Source organism: Polyodon spathula, chromosome 22 (genome assembly GCF_017654505.1).
Source record: "Polyodon spathula isolate WHYD16114869_AA chromosome 22, ASM1765450v1, whole genome shotgun sequence".
In the NCBI taxonomy this organism is placed as follows: Eukaryota; Metazoa; Chordata; class Actinopteri; order Acipenseriformes; family Polyodontidae; genus Polyodon; species Polyodon spathula.
In genome coordinates, this window is record NC_054555.1 from 10,035,470 (window position 1) to 10,060,141 (window position 24,672).

The 24,672-nt window shown below is 39.2% G+C and overlaps 2 protein-coding genes across 2 annotated transcripts; both read right to left on the reverse strand.

The window, feature by feature from the left end:
- Positions 1–18,126: 18,126 nt before the first annotated feature.
- On the reverse strand, positions 18,127–20,911 carry LOC121297262 (protocadherin alpha-10-like). The gene has a single exon (XM_041223461.1). The coding sequence runs from the start codon at positions 20,547–20,549 to the stop codon at positions 18,168–18,170; it is 2,382 nt and encodes a 793-aa protein (XP_041079395.1). The 5' UTR covers positions 20,550–20,911; the 3' UTR covers positions 18,127–18,167.
- Positions 20,912–21,816: 905 nt separating this feature from the next.
- On the reverse strand, positions 21,817–24,350 carry LOC121297522 (protocadherin alpha-13-like). The gene has a single exon (XM_041223876.1). It carries the CDS (start codon positions 24,232–24,234, stop codon positions 21,817–21,819), a length of 2,418 nt encoding a protein of 805 aa, XP_041079810.1. The 5' UTR covers positions 24,235–24,350.
- Between the last annotated feature and the right edge of the window lie 322 nt (positions 24,351–24,672).

A 24,672-nucleotide genomic window follows, 5' to 3' on the forward strand; every position in this document is an offset into this window, starting at 1 on the left:
TGCTTTGTCTTGAGTTTAAATCGGCCCTACAAGGGGAAGGGCTTCTCATCTCTACAAATTAAAATAATATTGCTAGGCAACAGTGACACCGCGCGCATCTGTGCAAAATTGCATTTCAATTATATAATTACTTCAAGTCCACTTAAACGTGTTCTTACAAAAAAAAAAAAAACAATTAGGTAATACCGATTAACTCAATCATTGCACTATGTTGATTATCATCGCAGTCTAATAATCTGTTAGTTACATTTTAACACTCCTGATCTTGCAGGGAATTAGAAAGGAATCAATATTGATGACCTGTATAATATCCATCCTTTTATTTTCTTATTTAAAAAAAAAAATAGTACATAATGTACGCATACTCGTTCTACACTAGCATTACTACACTGTTATGTATTTACTCCTTTATTTTTTTATATTGGGCATGAAGTTGGACAGGAGTCTGTTATTTTTGTATAGTGTGGTGACGGAACCCCTTTGGATTAAATCGTAGATTCATTGTTGGATAATTACACAAAAGTAAGCAATGTAAATATGACATCTAGTCTTTCTAAAAAAAAAAAAAAAAAAAAAAAAATACACAATGGCAAGAAAACAGCAGTGCCCATACCACTCATTTGAATCAAAATAGTATTAATTGTGACATATTTTATTGACATAAGCAGTGCACTTTGTAATATTAATATATGACTTTATATACTTCAATCTACATACTGCCCCGCTGATAGAACAACTTAAGGCTTAATAGTGAAATTATTCTAGTTATCTGTCTGCAGTTACCTTTGAAATCCACTAGAGGACGTCGTGTCACACAAGTTATGAAGCGCATTATAGCGCCAACAAAATATAGTACTATATATAGTAGCCTACTCTTCAAAATGTAAATTAAAAGTCTAAATACTATTTGAAGAAAAAAACGTATATGTATTCTAGTATTTTCTATACCCAGTCTCTTCAAGCGGATTTACAAATAAATAAATACAATTTACAATATTAAATGTTATGTGGACATTTAACGACAAATTTCACAAACCCCGATTAGCACTAATCTTGGACCACTGTACCCAAAATAGTATTAAATAGTCCAAGGGTAGAGCTAATCGGCGCCTGTGAAATCAACTCGAATTCTTTAACTGCAGTTCTGTGACTGGATGAATTATTGTGGAAGTGACTCATAAAAAAATAAGACTGCAAGTAAATATAGACACTTATATATAGGAAAAAAAATGTTGATCATTGGAATTGTTTTACTGTAGAAAAAAACAAGCTTTTTAAATACAAACTACAGTGTATATGTTATAGTGGATATAAATACTTTTAACTAGGACTTACTTCTCTTGATGGTTTCATTTCAATATCAGAGATTACCAGCGTGTTTCCATTACTTCCAATGTCCATGGAGGCGCCAGCGTTGGGATGAGGTTTGACGAACATCAGATCTTTTTGAACAGCATTTGAACACATTCTGTACTGGTAGCTACGGTAAAGCGAACCGTTTCCACTGATCTCCGAGTAATTAGGATTGTAAGGGTATTTGCTAACAAAATTACCTCTTCGTTTACAGCATTGAATAGCAACCATGGTGATTATACTGATAACAAATAATGATGAAACTGATCCTAGTGTTATTATTAGGTAAAAGGTGATATCATTTTCCTTTGACTTACTGGACGCTCCCTTGAGCCCAGAAAATAGATCACCCTCTGTATCCTCGACAATCGTGATGTGTAGAGTCATTGTTGAAGATAAAGAAATGTTCCCACTATCCTTTACAAGTATGGTAAGTTTCTGGAGGACGTCATCACTTTCAGTAAAACGACGAAGTGTTCTGATTTCTCCTGTATAGAGACTTAGTCCAAAAATTGTCCGGTCAGTAGCGTCTTGCAGTGAAAACGATAACCAAGCGTTATATCCTAAGTCAGCATCACATGCTCTGATTTTCGTAATCAAATAGCCTGCCTTCACATTTCTAGGAACAGTCTCAGAGGAAACACTAGACCCGTCATTTGGTAATGGAAACAAGATCACGGGAGCGTTGTCATTTTGATCAAGAACAAAAACGTTTACAGTAACGTTGTTACTGAGTGATGGCACACCAGAGTCGCTTGCTAGAACGTAGAATTGAAATTTCTTCAGCTTTTCAAAGTCAAATCTATTGGTGGCATAGACATTCCCATTTTGAGAATGAATGGATACAAAAGATGAGACTGGGCTGTTTTCAATGAGGGTATCCTGAATTAAATATGATATTCTTGCATTTTCATTCTGGTCCAGATCAAACGCTTTTACAGATAAAATGGAAGCGCCAGGGACGTTGTTTTCAAGAACATAAAACGTACATGGATTTTGAAGAAACTGTGGTTTGTTATCGTTTACATCAGAAATCATCACTGGTAGGGTTTTAAAGGATGACAGAGGAGGATAACCCAAGTCCTGTGCTGTTATTGTAATGTTGTACTGAGAAGTAACCTCCCGGTCTAAGCGTGCTTTTGTAATTAACGAATACAAATCGTGCTTATAAGATGGTTTTAACTCAAATGGAACATCTTCGTATAGGTTGCAGACAATCTTACCATTGATTCCAGAGTCGAGATCAGTAACGCTAATCAGAGCTATAGCAGTTCCAGGTGGTGCGTCCTCAGACATTTCATTTCTCAGTGAGGTCATCTCTATTTCTGGTGTATTGTCGTTAAGATCTATAATGTGTATAACTACACTGCAGTGCACTGACATGGGCACTTGGCCCCTGTCTGTAGCCTGGACATCAATTTCAAAGGCTATATGTGCTTCATAATCTATTGACCCCTTCACTTTGATTTCCCCGGTGTTTTTATCTATGCTGAATAGTTCATATACTGTATCTTTGTTGCTTTTTCCAAATGCATACACTATTTCACCATTGAGACCTTCGTCCAAATCTGATGCATTTAATTTTAAAACAACAGTATCATTAGGAGCGTTTTCTTGCAAATCTACAGAATATACTTGATTGTCAAAACATGGAGTATTGTCATTGATATCAAGAACAGTTATAGTTATTTGCAGTATACCAGATCTCTGAGGGTTTCCACCATCCAATGCTGTTAGAATCAAATAGTGCATCCCACTCTGCTCTCTGTCTAAAGGTCTCTGCAGTACTAATACCGGGATTTTGCTATATTCAGCCAGCTCAAAGTGTTCATTTTTATTTAGTCGATATGAGTGAAGAGAGTTGGAACCAACATCTGGATCTTGCGCACTCTCTAAAGGGAAGCGTGCTCCTACCTGAGAAGACTCTGACATTTCCAAATATGTCTCATTGTCAGAGAATGCAGGCGCGTGATCATTTATATCAACAATTTCCACGTCAACATAATGAATTTCGAGAGGATTTTCAAGAACGATCTTGAGACTTATTAAACAGTCAGGGTTTTGATCGCACAGTTGCTCTCTGTCTATATTTTGATCAATAAGCAAAACGCCATTATTTTGATTTACCTGCAGATGCTGCTGCTTTGATCCTGAAACGATACGAAAACGCCGATTCTCCAGTTCCTTTATATCAATGCCCAGATCTTGAGCTATATTCCCAACAACAGTGCCATGATCTGATTCTTCGGGAATTGAATAACGTAATTGTGCAGAAGCCCTGTTCCAAAACCAGGATAGAAGAATGAAATGGAGAATAGGAGATCCAAAACTCCACCTTCTCTTAGACATGACCAACAAAAAAAAAAAACGCTGGCTAGGAATTGCTGGTAGAAATAGTTCGATTATTCCTGTATTAGATCGCCGTTGATAGTTAAGTATCAAATATGTTTAAACATTTATGATTGGTTTAATTTGAAGTAAGATCCATTATAGTCCTATTACTGAGCATTTTGTGTCGGAAACCTGGACAACAGTACACCCTGTAAAGCTGCCATGTACGACTGACTGTGATGTGACGTGGGCACGGGATATATTCACATTTCAGAACCATATTGTTGGACAGCAGCGACACCATGAGTATCAGTGTACAATTGAGTTACATTTCTTACAGACATTCACATACTAAAGTCGTGTTTCTTCAGCTTAAATTATACCAAATAATAATAATAATAATAATAATAATAATAATAATAATAATAATAATAATAATAATAATAATAATAATAATGCATTGTTTTTAACCAGCAATTGTCTAACGTTCAGTATTCCTTGAAAAATATAGCTGTTACACTGTAAAACGGAATGCTTAAGAATTCAAAATAAATAATCAGAAAAAAGGTTTTAAAATAATAAATATTAAAATGTAAAAGGGATAAGCTTTCTTTTTCACTTTATTTTGTACTTAAAATGATTTAAGATGTTTCGTTTTTTCATTGCACATTGTTTATTTAAGGAAATCGCAGTGTAATTAACCCATTAGTTCAATTGCGTGCATTTGAAAGTGGGGGAGGGGGACCTCAATCTCGTGCCAAGATTACCAGATTATGATTAGCAACATCAGTATCTGTAAAACGTCGTTGTGTTCTAACTTCACATGTTTAAAGTCCAATAGCGAGCAAGTTGAAGTCAATTGCCTGGTATGTTTAACCCAAACGTTATAACTAAGGTCAGCATCTTATGTTCTAATCTTTGTTACTGTGACAATATTACTGATGAGTTGTCATTTTGATCAAGAATAAATGCGTCACCACTAACGTTGGTACTGTGTGTAGAGCTTAACTTCTGACCACACGAAAATGATTACCTTTAATGGTATAGAACCAGGAAATTGCACCATATGCACGTTTATTTTTTATATCAGAAAACATAGATATCAACAACTTAGCAGTTATAAATCGTCTTTCACGACAATGCCCCCACAAAGTGCTATAAGAGTTCCAGGGTTTTGTTTTGGAAAAGAATAATCTTTAATGCGGTTATACATGTTATAAAATGTTACGCAATCGTTCGCAAAGTATACAAACAACAGAAAGAAAAGGAAATACAAAAACATTTGCCATTGTGGAAGCATACCCAAAACACCCTATTTTATATACAGAGTTTCAAAATGCTTCCGTGGTGGAGGGGGTATCCAAAATGTAAAGCTTTCATTGTGACTGTGTATAGAGGTAAATGATTTGTGAATATGGAACAGAACGCAACTTCTTCCCATGATCCCCTTTTAAAACACGGTGTGAAAGTCTTAAAAAGTGTATTTATCTTCTTAAAATGTATATGTATAGGTATGTATACACATTCAACATTCTGAACTTTTCACATTAAAGATTTTATATAATAGATATGTTTAAAAATAATGAAGTGAAAACGTTAGGTAATTACCATAACGCTGGTTCCCTGAAAAGAATGACAACCATTACCGAATGGGAAGAGCCTGTCCGACCTGTCAATCACTGAGCCTCGATATATATATATATATATATATATATATATATATATATATATATATATATATATATATATATATATATAAAATCCCCCTGCTGTGAGGGGGACGTCTCTCCACCTCCTGCAGAAGAGGGGGAGGACGACTCACAGTAGCATATGTCACCATTTAGTGGTAAAAGCTTAGCAGTAGACCCATAGGATCTCTATGGGTAATGGTTGTCATTCTTTTCAGGGAACCAGGGTTATGTTAATGACCTAATGTTCCCTTTGAAGTGGAATGACAACCATTACTGAATGGAAAGCTGTACCAAAGCTATTGTGGCTCCAGATTACCGACAGTACAGCCCCATGGCAATAGCTTCAGAGCCCTCTTGTTGACTAAGGGCATGCCGCCTGCAACACCCTAGAGCCCAGGGAGGGCCTTGCTCTGTTTGCAAAATCAAGGTGGTAAAAACATGCAAATGTCTGACTACCTGTCCATGTAGCAGCATAGCAAAGCTCATCCAAGGAGGCGCCATGAACGAGAGCCCACGAATCCCTTGCCCTCTGGTAGAATTGGCTGTAATTTTCCCCAGCATGGGAGAGTCAGTCTGTTAATACGCCAAGTGTATGGCATCTGCCACCCAGTGCGCTAGACATTGCTTCGACAGGGCTTTACCTCTAGAGAGGGACTCATAGCAGACAAACAACTGTTTGGACTGTCTCCAGGATGCCGTCCTATCCAGGTATCCAGGCAAACAGATTTTCCTGCATCAAACAGATGTTATAAGAAGGTTAAAAGTGTCTCAATAGGGCAGGTCACAGGTTCATGACCCCCAGCAAGGCACCAGTCTTGGAAAACCTTCCATTTATATGAATACCAGGCTCTAGTGCTAGGCGCTCTAGCAGACTGTAGTGTCTATACCACTGCTTCTGGCAAACCTCATCTGGATAGATGGCTCTGTTCAATGGCCAAACCCAGAGTTGGAGCTGGGCTGGGTTCTGGTGCCATAATAACCCCTCTGCTTGGCTCAGGAGGTCCTTGCTTAGCAGGAGCTGCCACGGTTGGCCCAACAACATGTTGGAGAGGAGAGCAAACCAGGGGCACTTCGGCCATCTGTGTGCAACCAGAAAAACCTGGGCTTTCTCCACCCTGATCCTTTCTAATGTCAGGTGTAATAGTGGTAGTGGAGGGAAGGCATGCAAGAGCCCCTGTGGCCAGGGGTGAGCTAGCGCGTCTAATCCCAGGGGGCCCCCTTCTCTCTCCATAGGGAACCATATGGGGCAATGAGTGGACTCGGCTGTGGCAAAGAGGTCGACTTGTCCTGTATGAAACCTCTCCCAAATTTATTTCACAACCTGAGGGTGCAGTCTCCACTCCGAGCTGTCTGGAGCTGCTCTGGACAGGAGGTCTGCTTCTCAGTTGTCCACACTGGGGAGGTGAACCAACCTGATGGAACACAACGCAAACTAGCTAATCATCCAGGTAGTTCAAGATCCGAATACCCTGCAGCCTGATTGGAGCCAGTGCTGCATCCATGCACTTGGAAATGGCGGGGTGCCAGCGAGAGACTAAACAGCAGCACGCAGAATTCAAATATGTTGCCTTGAAAAGCAAAGCATAGATATTTTCTGTGCGTGGGACAGATTGGGACATGGAAGTAGGTGACTTGCAGGTCGATTGATGTGAACCAGTCACCCAGCTGGACAGACTGGAGGATACGTTGTGCAGTCAACATGTTGAACTTTCTTTGTTTGAGGAAAATGTTGAGGACACTGAGGTGCAGAATAGGCCAGAAACTGCCGTCCCTCTTGGACACCAGGAAGTACCTGGAGTAGAACCCGCTGAGGATCGCTTCTTGGGTTTAACAAGCACACAGCCTGCTTCTGTTGAAGATCGGCGATCTCCTGTTGAAGGAGAATCATGCACGTTGGTTCGACTGCGGTAAAAGCACACCCTTGAAAGATGGAGAGCCTAATCGGAATTGCAGAGCGTATCTGGGTCTCATAGTTGTTAGCACCGAGGAGTCCTGGGTGCAGCCTTGCCATGGGTCATGTCCAGTGGTCAGCTTGGCTTGGGAGGGGGCACACCTTTTTTAGGACCTGGCCTCGGTCTCCAGCCGGAGAACTGGTTACCCCTGGCAGATGGTGGTTCCTTGCCACCGGATTTTTCTCTGCCTGCTTGAATGGCCTGGGGTGGAGGGTGGCATTCAGGCCCAGCTGCCCCAGCAGGCTGGGAAGGCCAGCTAGGGCACTGGCGATAGGCAGGAAGGCGGAAAAACTTTGAAGCGACCTCGGTGGCCTTGTGGGACCTCTCAAGGCTCACATCAACAGTCGCTGTGAATGTCTGCCCCTGCGTTATAAGGACATCCAGAAATGCCACCTTCTCTGTCTCCACCACTTTGGCTTGGGTCAGCCAAAGATGTTGGTGAGCAGTCATCAGCACCGCCAGAGACCTCCATAATGTCTGGCCTAGCTCACCCATCAGGTCAGTCATCACTCCCCTTTCCCGCTTGTTCCGCAGGCCAGGGAACATCCATGGCAGCAGCTGCGCACTGCATCAGGGCCCGGAACTCCTCCCTCTGAGATGTATGTGGGAGGGACGGCATGGACCCTCCTGCTGTGGCCTGCCCAACCGAAGTAGTGGGGTCAGACATGTCCAACCTTGAAGCCATGAATGACAGCTCGCCAGGGCTTGGCAGTCTAGGTGGGGCTGAAGATGTAGATTGGGAGCGGGGAAATTGGGGCTGTCCGGTAGCAGGGGGCAGTCTCCCCTGAGCCTGCAGCATGGTGTCTATCATGGCCTGCTGGGCTCTCACAGCCTTACCCAGCTCTTCAAAACATTGTTCCGCAGAGCTCTGGCATTTCTCCAGAGATGCGAAAGGGGAGCGCCTGCGTCTGTGAGGAGAAGGAGAGCAGTACATCCCTGGCGATCGCCTACTTCCCAGTGAGCGCCCTCTTGGGCGGTTCCACTTGCCAGTGTCCACCGCAATTCCACAGAGGGGCCTCCTATAGGGGTCTCCTATTCTGCAGAGGGGCCTCCTATGCCTCCGCACTGGTGGTGGGGTAGGGGAGCTCCCTAGTCACTATGGTAGGCGAGGTTCCGGAAGACCTTTGAGAAGGACCCTGGACCACGGATCGCATCGTTCCCTGCCCCGAGGAATGGGAATAGGCTGGGGAGAGGGCTACTCTTCTGCGCTTGGCTCTTATAGAGAACCGTTGAGAGGGGAAGCAGTCCAAATCTTCTGCCAGTGCCCTTGTTGTGTGGTCTGGCCCAAGACACCTAATACAGGTGGTGTGCCAATCCTCCTTAGGGAGCTTAGTTGCACACTGGTCACACTGGTGAAAACCAGCTAAGGACCCTGCAGAGCACACTGACATGGCACGGAGGCATCGGTACCAAGCAGAATGCTTCGGTGCCGAGCTGTTGGCGTCGGTGACCATAGACAGTGTCGGCGCCGAAATGAGCACAGATGGTCTGGGCTGTTGTGTTCAGTGCCGAGTCAATCGGCGTCGGGGTCAGCACCGAAGAAGCGCAGTCGTGCCAAGCTGTTGCAGTCGGTGCCAAGCTGTTGCAGTCTGCGTCAAGGGAGAGCATACTCAGTGTCGAGCTGTCATAGCTGAGGGGGAGTGTGGTAAGCATTAAGAGAGCCCTAGACTGAGAAAGACACATAGGCCCGAGCTGGATTGTAGCTGCAGCCGAGTATGTCGGCTTAGGGGATGGCACCGCGAGCCCGTGGGGTCATCCTACAGCATCACAATAGCTCACTTGACTCAGAAAATGGTATTCAAATTACACAAGGTAATAGAAGAGAGAATAAAAGCAATTCCAATCAGTAGAGTCTACTGAAGCGAGACTAACACAACTAGCAATCTCAAAAGCACTCATAATAATGTAGTTACCATGACAAATCCAATTTGCAGTAAAAAAAACCATACAAATTAGCCAATTTCCAACAGAAAGAAAGCAAATGGCAATGTATGTGTTGTCTCAGTGAGGTGAGAGAAAATAAGGATATGCTACTGTGAGGACGTCCCTCTTCAGCAGGAGGTGGGAGTGACTTCCCCCTCACAACAGGGCCCTGATAGGGCAGCTTTTTTATATATGCTCAGTGATTGATGGGGTTAGCGAAGCTCTTCCCATTCGGTAATGGCTGTCATTACACTTGAAGGGGAAGCTACTTCACAACATGCTCAATAGTAATAATACGACAGGGACCCTGCAAAAGCACGTTTTCTGAGAAAAATTAAACATTGTGAACCGTGAAAACAAGCAAGAAATAAATTAGTTGCAACTCAATTTTGTCTCAAGCATTGAATATATTCTCCACAGAAAATGTGACTTCCACTTCCAAAATAACTCTTTTGAGTTCTGAGACTAAAATTCACATTATCAGAATATAAGGACCACTTACCTCTCCAGTGTCTGCGATAACCAGAGTATTCCTGTTACTTCCAACGCCTGATGCAGATCCTATATTCATTGCAGGTCCAACAAACATAAAGTGTTTCTCTGCAGCTCTGTACTGATAACTATGGCACAATGATCCATTCCCACTAACTTCGGCGTAGTTTGTATCGCGGGAATACTTGGTGCTTATATAATCCCTTGGTCTGTGACACTGAATAGCAATCAGGGTGATTATGCTCACCACAAACAGTGATGAAATTGAACCCAAAGTGATTATCAAATAAAAAGTTAGGTTATTTCCTTCTTGCTCTTTGGTGTTGCTTTTGAAGTCAGAAAATGCAAATGCCTCCGTATTCTCGACAGTTGTTATGCGTATTGTTGCTGTGGTAGAAAGCGAATAGTTTCCATTATCTTTCACCACTATGATCAGTTTGTGTTCAGTGGCGTCAGTTTCAGTTATTGGTCGAAGTGTCCTAATTGCTCCTGTATTGCGCTCTAAACCAAAGAGAGTAGGATCGGTAGCTTGCTGCAATGCAAACGACAACCAGGCATTGTATCCAATATCAGCGTCGTGAGCTCTGACTTTTGTTACCAAATATCCTGCTTTCACATTTCGTGGAATTGTCTCTACGGCTTCAGCAGAACCGTCTTTACTTAATGGAGACAAGATCACCGGCGCATTGTCATTCTGATCAAGAATAAAAACATTTACAGTGACGTTGCTGCTGAGTGATGGCACCCCAGAGTCTTTTGCCAACACTTGGAATTTAAAGTTTTTAAGTTCTTCAAAATCAAAACTTCTTATCGCATAGACGTTTCCATTATTTGAATTAATACTAAGGAGAGATGACACGGGCTTCCCCAAAACCTCACCTGCCGTGTCATAATATGAGACACGTGCATTTTCATTCTGATCCAGATCAAACGCACTGACTGAAAAAATAGAAGCACCGGGTGCGTTGTTTTCAAGCACGTAAAATGTATATGGATCTTGAGTAAAGCTCGGGCTGTTATCATTAACATCAGACACTTTGACTGTGACAATTTTATAGGATGACAAAGAAGGGCGGCCAAAGTCTTTTGCTGATATTGTAATATTGTACTGAGAAGTAAACTCGCGATCTAACTGCTCCTTCGTTACTAAGGAATACAAATTGTCACGAAAAGATAACTTTAATTCAAAGGGCATGTTCTCAGTTACTTTACAGGATAATTGTCCATTTGAGCCAGCATCACGGTCTGTAACGCTAATCAGAGCTATGACATTTCCAGGTTTTGCGTCCTCGGAAATAACATTTGACAAAGAGGTTACCTCTATCTCGGGTGCATTGTCGTTTACATCTTGTATCTGTACAACAACACTACAGTGCACAGTCAAGGGAGAGTGTCCCTTATCGGTAGCTTGTACATCAATCTCATAAGACTCCTTTTCTTCGAAATCTATCAAACCTTTCACCCTAATTTCACCTGTGTTACTGTCCAAGACAAAGAGTTCTGACACCTTACTCCAGAATGTATCACCAAAAGAGTACTCAACGACTCCATTAAGACCGTCATCTAAATCTGTGGCATTTACTTTGACTACAAAGGTGCCCATGGGAACATTTTCCTGCAGTGTTACTGAATAAACCTCCACATCAAACACAGGAGCATTATCATTAGTGTCGATTACATTTACAGTAATGTTGAGGGTGCCAAATCTCGCTGGGATTCCCCCATCAAAGGCTGTCAAAACCAAATTGTGCTCAGGGTTACGTTCTCTATCTAAATGCATTTTTAATATCAAAATTGGGGTTTTATTATCATCGCCACGATCCTTTACATCCAGTTCAAAATATTCGTTTTGGCTCAATTGATAAAAGCTCAGTGAATATATACCCACATCTGGGTCACGCGCACCCTCTAACGGAAAGCGCGCTCCTGGCAGAGTAGACTCTGCAATTTCCAAGCGCTTCTCTTTGTCTGGGAAACTCGGAGCATTGTCATTTATATCTGTAATTTCAATTTCAACATAATGCATTTCTAGCGGATTATCTATAACCGTTTTAATGTTAATTAAACACTTATTATTTCTGTCACACAGTTTCTCTCTGTCTATATTGTGATTAACAAACAAAAAACCATTTTTCTGGTTTACCTGCAATAGCTGCTGGTTCGATCCAGAAACAATACGAAATCTGCGGTCAGCAAGTGTGCTAATATCAAGCCCCAGATCCTTGGCTATATTTCCAACGAAAGAACCATGGTTTAGTTCTTCCGGAATAGAATAGCGTATTTGCGCAGCAGTCCTTTTCCAGAAGCAAAATAGAAAAGCAAAATGCAAAAGGACCCATTTATGCGACCATTTTCCTCCATGGCGTCTGTTCCTCATGGTGAATAAATCCATTAAAAGCTGATCAGAATCATCGCCGTTTTATACAACAAAAGAGTACATAGCCGCCCATTAGAAATGTGATTGAAAATATCAATGTAATATCACAGTGATGATAATATCGCTATATCTGAGCTGACGGGTTCCCTTTCATACTGCGACGAAACAGAGACGACTTCTTTGCTTTGTCTTGTGTTTAAATCGGCCCTACAAGGGGAAGGGCTTCTCATCTCTGCAAGAATTAAAATAGTATTGCTAGGCAGCAGTGACACCGCGCGCCTCTGTGAAAAATTGCATTTCAATTATATAATGACTGCAAGTCCATTTACACATATGTTCTTTTTGAAAAAAAAAAAAAAAAAAAAAAAAAAAAACTAATACCGATTATCTCAGTTATTGCAGCATGTTGGTTATTTCCGCAGTCTAATAATCGGTATATGACCTTGTACCATACCTGAGATTGCAGGAAATTTGAAAGAACTTAGTATTGATTTTACCTGCATAAGATCCATCCTTCCATTTTCATATTGTCAAAATATTAAGTTAAGGAAAAAGTATAAAGTGCATGTATGCTCATTCTGCAGTAACTATACTATACTATTATGTATTTTCTCCTTTGTTTTTTATGTTGGGCATGAAGTTTGAAAGGAATCTTTACTTTTGTATAGTTTATTGAAGGAAAGCCTTTGAATTCAATGTTATATTAATTGCAAGAAAACAACTGTGCATATACAATCGATCAAAATAGTATTAATTGTGACATATTTTATGGACATTTAGCCGTATTTTTATTTTCATCCGCAGACGCGCTCTTGTTGCAAGTACAGTGTTGACATGTAATTTCCTAAAATTATATTAAGCGAGGTTTCGGGTAAATATATAAAAAGAAAAGGCAGTGTATATTTTAGCACTAGTATCCTAAAACAAATGTACTGAATTAAAATGAATGGTCTATAGAATAGTCGTTTTTTTTTTTTTTTTTTTTTTTTTTTTTTTTAACAATTTAATTGGTTTAAAAGCGCTAGGTTGCGAGTAAATATATAAAGATTAAAGGCAGTGCATATTTTAGCACTTCTACAAGACCATGTAAGGAATTAAAAAGAATGGATTATTAATAGTAATTGTTTTGTAACAATGTGTTTGGTTTAAAAGCAAACAAAATTATCCATAAACTGATGTTTACAGAAAAAGAATTTCGACAAAAGATGCCGCGAAGCAGTATGGTTCAATATGAAAACTTTACCGACTTTTTTCCCCCAGAAATGCAGAAACGTGATTCAATGCATTGATTACAGTCCTATCGGGCGGTATTTTTATGCGTGCTGCTTTTTAACAGGATCCCCGAGACAGTATTAGTCGAATTAGCACGACCCAGATGTTGGAATAAAATCACTGAACTTTTACAATTGAGTCAAAACAAGCATTTTGAACTTGATCTAAAGGATCATGTTGTTCCATGTTTGTCCTCTACTTTTTTTTTTTTTTTAAGTGAAAAAATATACAGCATTTCAAAAAATAACGTACTTATTTTCTTAGGTAAATGGCAGTAAACTAACTGCAACATTCAGTAAAATTTGCCATTAATATAAAAAAAAGTTACTTTTACACTCCACTTGTTTTACTTTTTTTACCATGGTTACCTAGTATTTTCCATAGTTAGAAAATTTCTACGCAGGTTTCTTATATTGTGTAAAAAAAGCTCTTAAGAATGCCTTCCCCTCAAGAGATAAGAGGTGCGTTCCTGTAATACTGCTGCATTCGGATGTTTTTATCGTTATCTCTGATATGGGATGTGGTGGCGATATTAACACTTAATCCAATAATATTCACTGCCCACGATGAGTCCCAGCATTTCTCAACAGGATGAAGTGCAAGTGGCATAACCACTCGCATAGTAAATATATATTGAGTTCCAAAACATACACATAAAGCTAAGGTGTATTTATAAATGACAGACAATTAACTTGAAATGAAAAAGAATACCGGTAGCTGCATGAAAAATAAATAAAAAACAATAAGAAAAGATAAGGGATTCAGAGGTTGGAATTGATATGAATTTGCTGAGTTTATTTCACAGGGTTATCAAACTGATATGAATGTAACTTTTAGTAGTATGTGGACCAGGTTCTCTTTAAATATACTAAAAAACTTACTGGAGAACTATCACCCAATAGTACTACTACTGGTAATAATAATAATAATAATAATAATAATAATAATAATAATAGATAGATAGATAGATAGATAGATAGATAGATAGATAGATAGATAGATTGAAACAAGCACTGATCAGCATCTCAACCTCACTTACCTCTCCAGAAGCTATCATTCCATTCTCAGAGAGAACCAGAGTATTCCTGTTACTTCCAACGCCTGATGCAGATCCTACATTCATTGCAGGTCCAACAAACATAAAATGTTTCTCTGCAGCTCTGTACTGGTAGCTATGGCACAGTGATCCATTCCCACTAACTTCGGCGTAGTTTGTATCGCGGGAATACTTGGTGCTTATATAATCCCTTGGACTGTGACACTGAATAGCAATCAAGGTGATTATGCTAACCACAAACAGTGATGAAATTGAACCCAAAGTGATTATCAAATAAAAAGTTAGGTTATTTCCTTCTTGTTGTTTGGTATTGCTTTTGAAGTCAGAAAATGCAAATGCCTCCGTATTCTCGACAGTTGTTATGCGTATTGTTGCTGTGGTAGAAAGGGAATAGTTTCCATTATCTTTCACCACTATGGTCAGTTTGTGTTCAGTGGAGTCAGTTTCAGTTAATGGTCGAAGTGTCCTGATTGCTCCTGTATTGCGCTCTAAACCAAAGAGAGTAGGATCGGTAGCTTGTTGCAATGAAAACGACAACCAGGCATTGTATCCAATATCAGCATCGTGGGCTCTGACTTTTGTTACCAAATATCCTGCTTTCACATTTCGTGGAATTGTCTCTACGGCTTCAGCAGAACCGTCTTTACTTAATGGAGACAATATCACCGGCGCATTGTCATTCTGATCAAGAATATAAACACTCACAGTGACGTTGTTGCTGAGTGATGGCACCCCAGAGTCTTTTGCCAACACTTGGAATTTAAAGTTTTTAAGTTCTTCAAAATCAAAGCTTCTTATCGCATAGACGTTTCCATTGTCTGAATTAATACTAAGGAGAGATGACACGGGCTTCCCCAAAACCTCACCTGCCGTGTCATAATATGAGACACGTGCATTTTCATTCTGATCCAGATCGAACGCACTAACTGAAAAAATAGAAGCTCCAGGTGCGTTGTTTTCAAGCACGTAAAATATATATGGATCTTGAGTAAAGCTCGGGCTGTTATCATTAACATCAGACACAGTGACTGTGACAATTTTATAGGATGACAAAGAAGGGCGGCCAAAGTCTTTTGCTGTTATTGTAATATTGTACTGAGAAGCAAACTCGCGATCTAACTGTTCCTTCGTTACTAAGGAATACAAGTTGTCCCGGAAAGATGGCTTTAACTCAAAGGGCATATTCTCAGTTAATCTACAGGACATTTTTCCATTAATTCCTGAATCTCGGTCTGTAACGCTAATGAGGGCTATGACAGTTCCAGGATTTGCGTCCTCAGAAATAAGACTTGACAAGGAGGTTACCTCAATCTCCGGTGTATTGTCGTTTACATCTTGTATCTTTAAAACAACACTACAGTGCCCTGTCAACGGGACTTGTCCACTATCGGTAGCTTGTACATCAATCTCATAAGACTCCCTTTCTTCGAAATCTAGCAGTCCTTTCAACTTGATTTCCCCTGTGTTAGTGTCCAAGTCAAACAGTTCTGACACCTTACTCCTGAATGTATCACCAAAAGAGTACTCAACGACTCCATTAAGACCGTCATCTAAATCTGTGGCATTTACTTGTATTACAAATGTGCCCATGGGCAAATTTTCATGGAGAGTTACTTTATAAACATCTTCATTAAACAGTGGAGCATTATCATTAGTGTCAATTACATTTACAGTAATGTTGAGGGTGCCAAATCTCGCTGGGATTCCCCCATCAAAGGCTGTCAAAACCAAATTGTGCTCAGGGTTACGTTCTCTATCTAAAGGCTTTTTTAATATTAAAACAGGGGTTTTATTATCTTCGCCACGATCTTTTACGTCCACTTCAAAGTACTCGTTCTGGCTCAACTGATAAAAGTGCAATGAATTTATACCAACATCTGGGTCACGCGCACCATCTAACGGGAAGCGCGCTCCTGGCAGAGTAGACTCTGCAATTTCCAAGCGCTTCTCTTTGTCTGGGAAACTCGGAGCATTGTCATTTATATCTGTAATTTCAATTTCAACATAATGCATTTCTAGCGGATTATCTATAACCGTTTTAATGTTAATTAAACACTTATTATTTCTGTCACACAGTTTCTCTCTGTCTATATTGTGATTAACAAACAAAAACCCATTTTTCTGGTTTACCTGCAATAGCTGCTGGTTCGATCCAGAGACAATACGAAATCTGCGGTCAGCAAGTGTGCTAATATCAAGCCCCAGATCCTTGGCTATATTTCCAACGAAAGAACCATGGTTTAGTTCTTCCGGAATAGAATAGCGTATTTGCGCAGCAGTCCTTTTCCAGAAGCAAAATAGAAAAGCAAAATGCAAAAGGACCCATTTATGCGACCATTTTCCTCCATGGCGTCTGTTCCTCATGGTGAATAAATCCATTAAAAGCTAATCAGAATCCTTGTCAATTTACACAACAAAAGAGTATATAGCCGCCCATTAAAAATGTGATTGAAAATATCAATGTAATATCACAGTGATGATAATATCGCTATATCTGAGCTGACGGGTTCCCTTTCATACTGCGACAAGAACAGAGACGACTTCTTTGCTTTGTCTTGTGTTTAAATCGGCCCTACAAGGGGAAGGGCTTCTCATCTCTGCAAGAATTAAAATAGTATTGCTAGGCAGCAGTGACACCGCGCGCCTCTGTGTAAGATTGCATTTCAATTATATAATGACTCTTCAAGTCCATTTACACATATGTTCTTCTTGAAAAAAAAATACAACTAAGTAATACCGATTATCTCAGTTATTGCAGCATGTTGATAATTATCGCAGTCTAATAATCGGTTAGTTACCTTTTTATACCTCTGAGCTTTGCAGGGAAATAGAAAGGAATTCATATTTATTTTAACTGTATAATATCAATGGTTTTATTTTCTTTAAAAAAAAATATATATATATATATATATAGTACAGAATGTATGTATGCTCGTTGTACGCATTACAACACAATTATGTATTTACTCCTTTATGTTATTTTTTTATATTGGGCAGGAAGATGGACAGGAGTCTTTTCTTTTTGTATAGTGTGGTAAAGGAATATTAATATATGCTTTATATATTTCAATCTGCATATTATCCCGCTGATAGAAGAGTGCACCAGTGTCAGAACATTGTATACACTTTAGATTATAGAGTGGATTATACAGTGCAAGGTGCAACTCAAGGCTTAATACTGAAATTATTCTAGTTATCTGTCTGCAGTTACCCTACAAATCCACAAGAGGACGTCATGTCACACAATTTATGAAGGACATTACAGAGACAAAACAATAATGTACTGTACACAGTACTCCTTAAAATACATAAATTAAAAGTCTAAGTACTATTTGACATAATATATATATATATATATTATATATATATGATATACTATATATATATATATATGTGTGTGTGTGTGTGTGTGTGTGTGTGTGTGTGTGTGTGTGTGTGTGTATGTATGTATGTTTTCAAGTATTTTCTATTCCATGTCTCTTCAAGATGATTTATAATTACATAATTACAAATAAATAATTGTGACTGGATTAATTATTGTGCAAAGGATTCGTAAAAACCAATAAGACTTTAAGTAAAAGTATGTTATACATCGAAAAATAAACGTTGCTCATTTTAATTGTTTTACTGTATCTTTAACTGGAAAAACTAGCTTTTAACATACCAAACCACAAACATCAGGGAATTTACAATGCAATGCATAGTAGATATAAAGACTTTTAAGTACGACTTACTTCTCTTGACGGTTTCATTCCAATTTCTGAGATTATCAGCTTGTTTTCATTACTTCCAATGTCCATGGAGGCGCCAGCGTTCAGATCAGGTTTGACGAACATCAAATCATTTTGAACAACATTTGAACACATTCTGTACTGGTAGCTACGGTAAAGCGAACCGTCCCCGCTGACCTCCCCATAGTTAGGATTGTAAGGGTATTTGCTAACAAAATTATCTCTGGCTTTACAACATTGAAGAGCAACCAGGGTGATTATACTGATAACAAATAATGATGAAACTGATCCTAGTGTTATTATTAGGTAAAAGGTGATATCATTCTCTTCTGGCTTACTGGACGTTCCCTTGAGTTCAGAAAATAGATCACCCTCTGTAACCGCGACAATAGTGATGTGTAGAGTCATTGTTGTAGATAGAGAAATGTTCCCACTATCCTTTACATGTATGGTAAGCTTTTGAAGGACGTTATCACTTTCAGTAAGACGGCGAAGTGTTCTGATTTCTCCTGTATAGAGACTTACTCCGAATACGCTCGGGTCAGTAGCGTCTTGCAGTGAAAACGATAACCAAGCGTTATATCCTAAGTCAGCATCATATGCTCTGATTTTCGTAATCAAATAGCCTGCCTTCACATTTCTAGGAACAGCCTCAGAGGAAACACTAGACCCATCATTTGGTAATGGAAACAAGATCACTGGAGCATTGTCATTTTGATCAAGAACAAAAACGTTTACAGTAACGTTGCTACTGAGTGATGGCACACCAGAGTCGCTTGCTAGAACGTAGAATTGGAATTGTTTCAGCTTTTCAAAGTCAAAACTGTTGGTGGCATAGACATTCCCATTCTGAGAATGAATGGATACAAAAGATGAGACTGGGCTGTTTTCAATGAGGGTATCCTGAATTAAATATGATATTCTTGCATTTTCATTCTGGTCCAGATCAAACGCTTTTACAGATAGAATGGAAGCGCCAGGGACGTTGTTTTCAAGAACGTAAAACGTATATGAATTTTGTGTAAACTGAGGTTTGTTATCGTTTACATCAGAAACCGTCACTGAGAAGGTTTTAAAGGACGATAGAGGAGGTTCACCCATGTCCTGTGCTGTTACTGTAATGTTGTGCTGAGAAGTAACCTCGCGGTCTAAGCGTTCATTTGTAATTACCGAATAAAAATTGTCCTTATAAGTTGGTTTTAACTCAAATGGAACATCTTCGGATAATTTGCATACAGTCTTACTATTAACACCAGAATCGGTGTCAATGACGTTAATCAGAGCTACAGCAGTTCCAGGTGGTGCGTCCTCGGAAATGTAATTTGTCAATGAGGTCATCTCTATTTCTGGTGTATTGTCGTTGACATCTATAATGTGTATAACTACACTGCAGTGAACTGACATGGGGGCGTTGCCCCTATCAGTAGCCTGGACATCAATCTCAAAGGCTATATTTGCTTCATAATCTATTGACCCCTTCACTTTGATTTCCCCGGTGTTTTTATCTATGCTGAATAGTTCATATACTGTATCTTTGTTGCTTTTTCCAAATGCGTACATTATTTCACCATTGAGACCTTCGTCCAAATCTGATGCATTTAATTTTAAAACAACAGTATCCCTTGGTGTGTTTTCTTGCAAATCTATAGAATATACATGATTGTCAAAAACGGGAGTATTGTCATTGATATCAAGAACAGTTATAGTTATTTGCAGTATACCAGATCTCTGTGGGTTTCCGCCATCCAATGCTGTTAGAATCAAATAGTGCATCCCACTCTGCTCTCTGTCTAAAGGTCTCTGCAGTACTAATACCGGGATTTTGCTATATTCAGCCAGCTCAAAGTGTTCATTTTTATTTAGTCGATATGAGTGAAGAGAGTTGGAACCAACATCTGGATCTTGCGCACTCTCTAAAGTGAAGCGTGCTCCTACCTGAGAAGACTCTGACATTTCCAAATATGTCTCATTGTCAGAGAATGCAGGAGCGTGGTCATTTATATCAACAATTTTCACGTCAACGTAGTGAATTTCGAGAGGATTTTCAAGAACAATCTTGAGACTTATTAAACAGTCAGGGTTTTGATCGCACATGTGCTCTCTGTCTATATTTTGGTCAACAAACAAAACGCCATTGTTTTGATTTACCTGAAGATGCTGCTGCTTTGATCCTGAAACGATACGAAAGCGGCGATTCAGCAGTTCTTTTATATCGATACCCAAATCTTGAGCTATATTTCCAACAAAAGTGCCATGATCTGATTCTTCGGGAATTGAATAACGTAGTTGCGCAGAAGACCTGTTCCAAAACCAGGATAGAAGAATGAAATGGAGAATAGGAGATCCAAAACGGCACCTTCTCTTAGACATGACCAACAAAAAAAAAATCCCCGCTGTCTAGGAATTGGGGGTAGAAATCGCTCGATTATTTCTGTATTAGATCGCCGTTGATAGTTAAGTATCAAATATGTTTATTAATTTAAGATTGGTTTAATTTGAAGTAAAATCCATTATAGTCCTATTGCTGAGCTCGTTGTGTCTGAAGCCTGGAAAACAGTACACCCTGTAAAGCTGCCCTGTACGACTGACTGTGATGTGACGTGGGCACGGGATATATTCACAATTCAGAGCCATATTGTTGGACAGCAGCGACACCATGAGTATCAGTGTACAATTGTGTTACATTTCCTACAGACATTCACATACCAAAGTCGTGTTTCTTGCAGCTTACATTGTACCAAATAATAATAATAATAATAATAATAATAATAATAATAATAATAATAATAATAATAATAATAATAATAATAACTGACTGCAGATCTACCGTGCACAATGTAAGTTTGCTGCCCCCACTCCATACAGACGGATATATCCACAACAGTAAGGACTTACTATATAACATACTTATAAAAGACAATGGTGTCCACCCTCATTACCACCACCCCCCAAATGGTCCATACTATACCACTTGCCCTTTTTACTGTAATTACAACTGTCTGACGTTCAGTATTCTTTGAAAATATTGCCGTTACACTGTAAAACGAAATGCGTAAGAATACAACATAAATATTATTTGCACTTTATGTTGTTGTTTTTTTTTTTAAATGTTCGGTTTTTTATTGCTCTTTGGTTATTTTATATCGGTGTGTTTTGAAAGCATGTGTGCATTATGTAAGGAAATCTCAGTAGAATTAATTAAGTAGTCCAATTGTGTGTAGCAGAATAATTTATAAAGCTTGATTAAGAAGAACTAGACCGAGCTGGGAGGACGTTCAAGACGTACAGATGTACATCTGTTACTTGTGTAACTGATGTTAATTACTATGCTTGTCTTTACGAAGCCCTGGAAAATGATCCATTTTATATAATCTCTGTGCTGTGCTACACTTACTTATTTGTTGCATAAGACAGTTTTTTTTTTTTTTTTTTTTTTTTTTTTACAAATTGCATAAGACAGAAGTTTTCTACAAATTAATAAAAAGAAAACGATAACATATACAGCATTATAAATAAATAGCGTATTTATTTTCTATATATGTCAGTAAACTGACTAATAATAATAATAATAATAATAATAATAATAATAATAATAATAATAATAATAATAATAATAATAATATGTAATGCACATACTTTAACATGTACAGGCCGGCATCTCAACATCACTTACCTCTCCAGAAGCTTTCATTCCATTCTCAGAGAGAACCAGAGTATTCCTGTTACTTCCTACGCCTGATGCAGATCCGATATTCACTGAAGGTGCAACAAACATAAAATGTTTCTCTGCAGCTCTGTACTGATAACTATGGCACAATGATCCATTCCCACTAACCTCGGCGTAGTTTGTATCGCGGAAATACTTGGTGCTTATATAATCCCTTGGTCTGTGACACTGAATAGAAATCACTGTGATTATGCTCACCACAAACAGTGATGAAATTGAACCCAAAGTGATTATCAAATAAAAAGTTAAGTTATTTCCTTCTTGCTGTTTGGTATTGCTTTTGAAGTCAGAAAATGCAAATGCCTCCGTATTTTCAACAGTTGTTATGCGTATTGTTGCTGTGGTAGAAAGGGAATAGTTTCCATTGTCTTTCACCACTATGATCAGTTTGTGTTCAGAGGCATCAGTTTCAGTTAATGGTCGAAGTGTCCTGATTGCTCCTGTATTGCGCTCTAAACCAAAAAGAGTAGGGTCGGTAGCTTGTTGCAATGAAAACGACAACCAGGCATTGTATCCAATATCAGCGTCGTGAGCTCTGACTTTTGTTACCAAATATCCTGCTTTCACATTTCGTGGAATTGTCTCTACGGCTTCAGCAGAACCGTCTTTACTTAATGGAGACAAGATCACCGGCGCATTGTCATTCTGATCAAGAATAAAAACATTTACAGTGACGTTGCTGCTGAGTGATGGCACCCCAGAGTCTTTTGCCAACACTTGGAATTTAAAGTTTTTAAGTTCTTCAAAATCAAAACTTCTTATCGCATAGACGTTTCCATTATCTGAATTAATACTAAGGAGAGATGACACGGGCTTTCCCAAAACCTCACCTGCCTTGACATAATACGATACACGTGCATTTTCATTCTGATCCAGATCGAACGCACTGACTGAAAAAATAGATGCTCCGGGTGCACTGTTTTCAAGGACGTAAAATGTATATGGATCTTGAGTAAAGCTCGGGCTGTTATCATTAATATCCGATACTTTCACTGTGATAGTTTTATAAGCTGACAAAGAAGGGCGGCCAAAGTCTTTTGCTGTTATTGTAATATTGTACTGAGAAGCAAACTCGCGATCTAACTGCTCCTTCGTTACTAAGGAATACAAATTCTCCCGGAAAGATGACTTTAACTCAAAGGGTATATTCTCGTTTACTTCACAGGAGAATTGCCCATTAACACCAGCATCACGGTCTGTAACGCTAATCAGAGCTATCACTGTCCCAGGATTTGCGTCCTCGGAAATGAGGCTTGACCAGGAGGTTACCTCTATCTCCGGTGTATTGTCGTTCACATCTTGTATCTGTACAACAACACTACAGTGCACAGTCATGGGAACCTGTCCTCTATCAGAAGCTTCAACGTCAATCTCATAAACCTGTTTTTCTTCAAAATCTATCTTTCCTTTAACCTTGATTTCCCCAGTGTTAACATCTAAACTAAATAGCTCGCGGACCTCAGTCCTAAAGCTACTACCAAAAGCGTACATTACCTCGCCATTAGGACCGTCGTCCAGGTCTGAAGCGTTAATTTTTATTACAAAGGTGTCTGTTGGAACATTTTCCTGTAAAGTTACTTTGTAAACTTGTTGGTCGAACACTGGTGGATTATCGTTGATGTCAACAACAGATACAGTAATATTGATTGAATCGGATCTAGGTGGGTTTCCACCATCAAATGCTGTCAGAAGCAGATTATGTTCTGGGCTACGTTCTCTATCTAGAGGTTTTTGCAATATCAAAATAGGAATTTTATTATCCTCACTACGGTCCTGTACGTCCAGCTCAAAGTACTCATTTTTACTTAGCTGATAAAAACGCAATGAATTTATACCCACATCTGGGTCACGCGCACCCTCTAAGGGGAAGCGTGCCCCTGGCAGAGTAGACTCTGCAATTTCCAAGCGCTTCTCTTTGTCTGGGAATCTCGGAGAATTGTCATTGATATCTGTAATTTCAAGCTCAACATAATGCATTTCTAGCGGATTCTCTACAACAGTTTTAAGGTTAATGAAACAGTTACTGTTTCTGTCACACAGCTTCTCCCTGTCTATATTCTGATTAACAAACAAAACGCCAGTCTTTTGATTTACCTGCAATAGCTGCTGCTTTGTTGCAGAAATAATACGGAATCTACGATCCGCTAGTTTGCTAATGTCAAGCCCCAAATCCTTGGCAATATTTCCAACAAAAGCACCATGGTTTAATTCTTCTGGAATAGAATAGCGTAGTTGCGCATAAACTACTTTCCAAAAGCAAAATAGAATAGCAAAATGCAAAAGGATCCCCCTATGCGCCAATTTTCTTCCAAGATGTATGTTCCTCATGATGAATAAATCCAATAGAATTTGGTCAGAATCCGTTTTGCAGAACAAATCAGTACATAAAGGTCCATTAACAATTTTGGTTGAGATGTATATAATATCCCACTGGCTATATCTGAGCTGACTGAGTCTCCGTCATATCGCTACAGGAACAGACACAAATTCTACTGCTTTGTCTTGAGTACAAACCATCCCTGCAAGGGGAAGGGCTTTTCGTCTCAGTAAAAATCAAACATTATTGCTTGACAGCAGCGACGCCGTGCGTTTCAGAGCAAAAATTGCATTCAATATATCAGTAGGTTCAGTTTTACAGTACTATTTTTTTGTAAACATTTAATATGTGGCAAAACACAAATGAAATGATGTCAGAATTATGCCTTATTTAGCACTCTGATAGTTTTGTTACATTTAGCCTACTTATACATTAATGGTTACAATCAC

What these genes read in the sequence shown, in the direction of transcription:
- LOC121297522 (XM_041223876.1), bottom strand. Translation starts at nt 24,234, where the DNA reads ATGAGGAACATACATCTTGGAAGAAAATTGGCGCATAGGGGGATCCTT.
- LOC121297262 (XM_041223461.1), bottom strand. Translation starts at nt 20,549, where the DNA reads ATGTCTAAGAGAAGGTGCCGTTTTGGATCTCCTATTCTCCATTTCATT.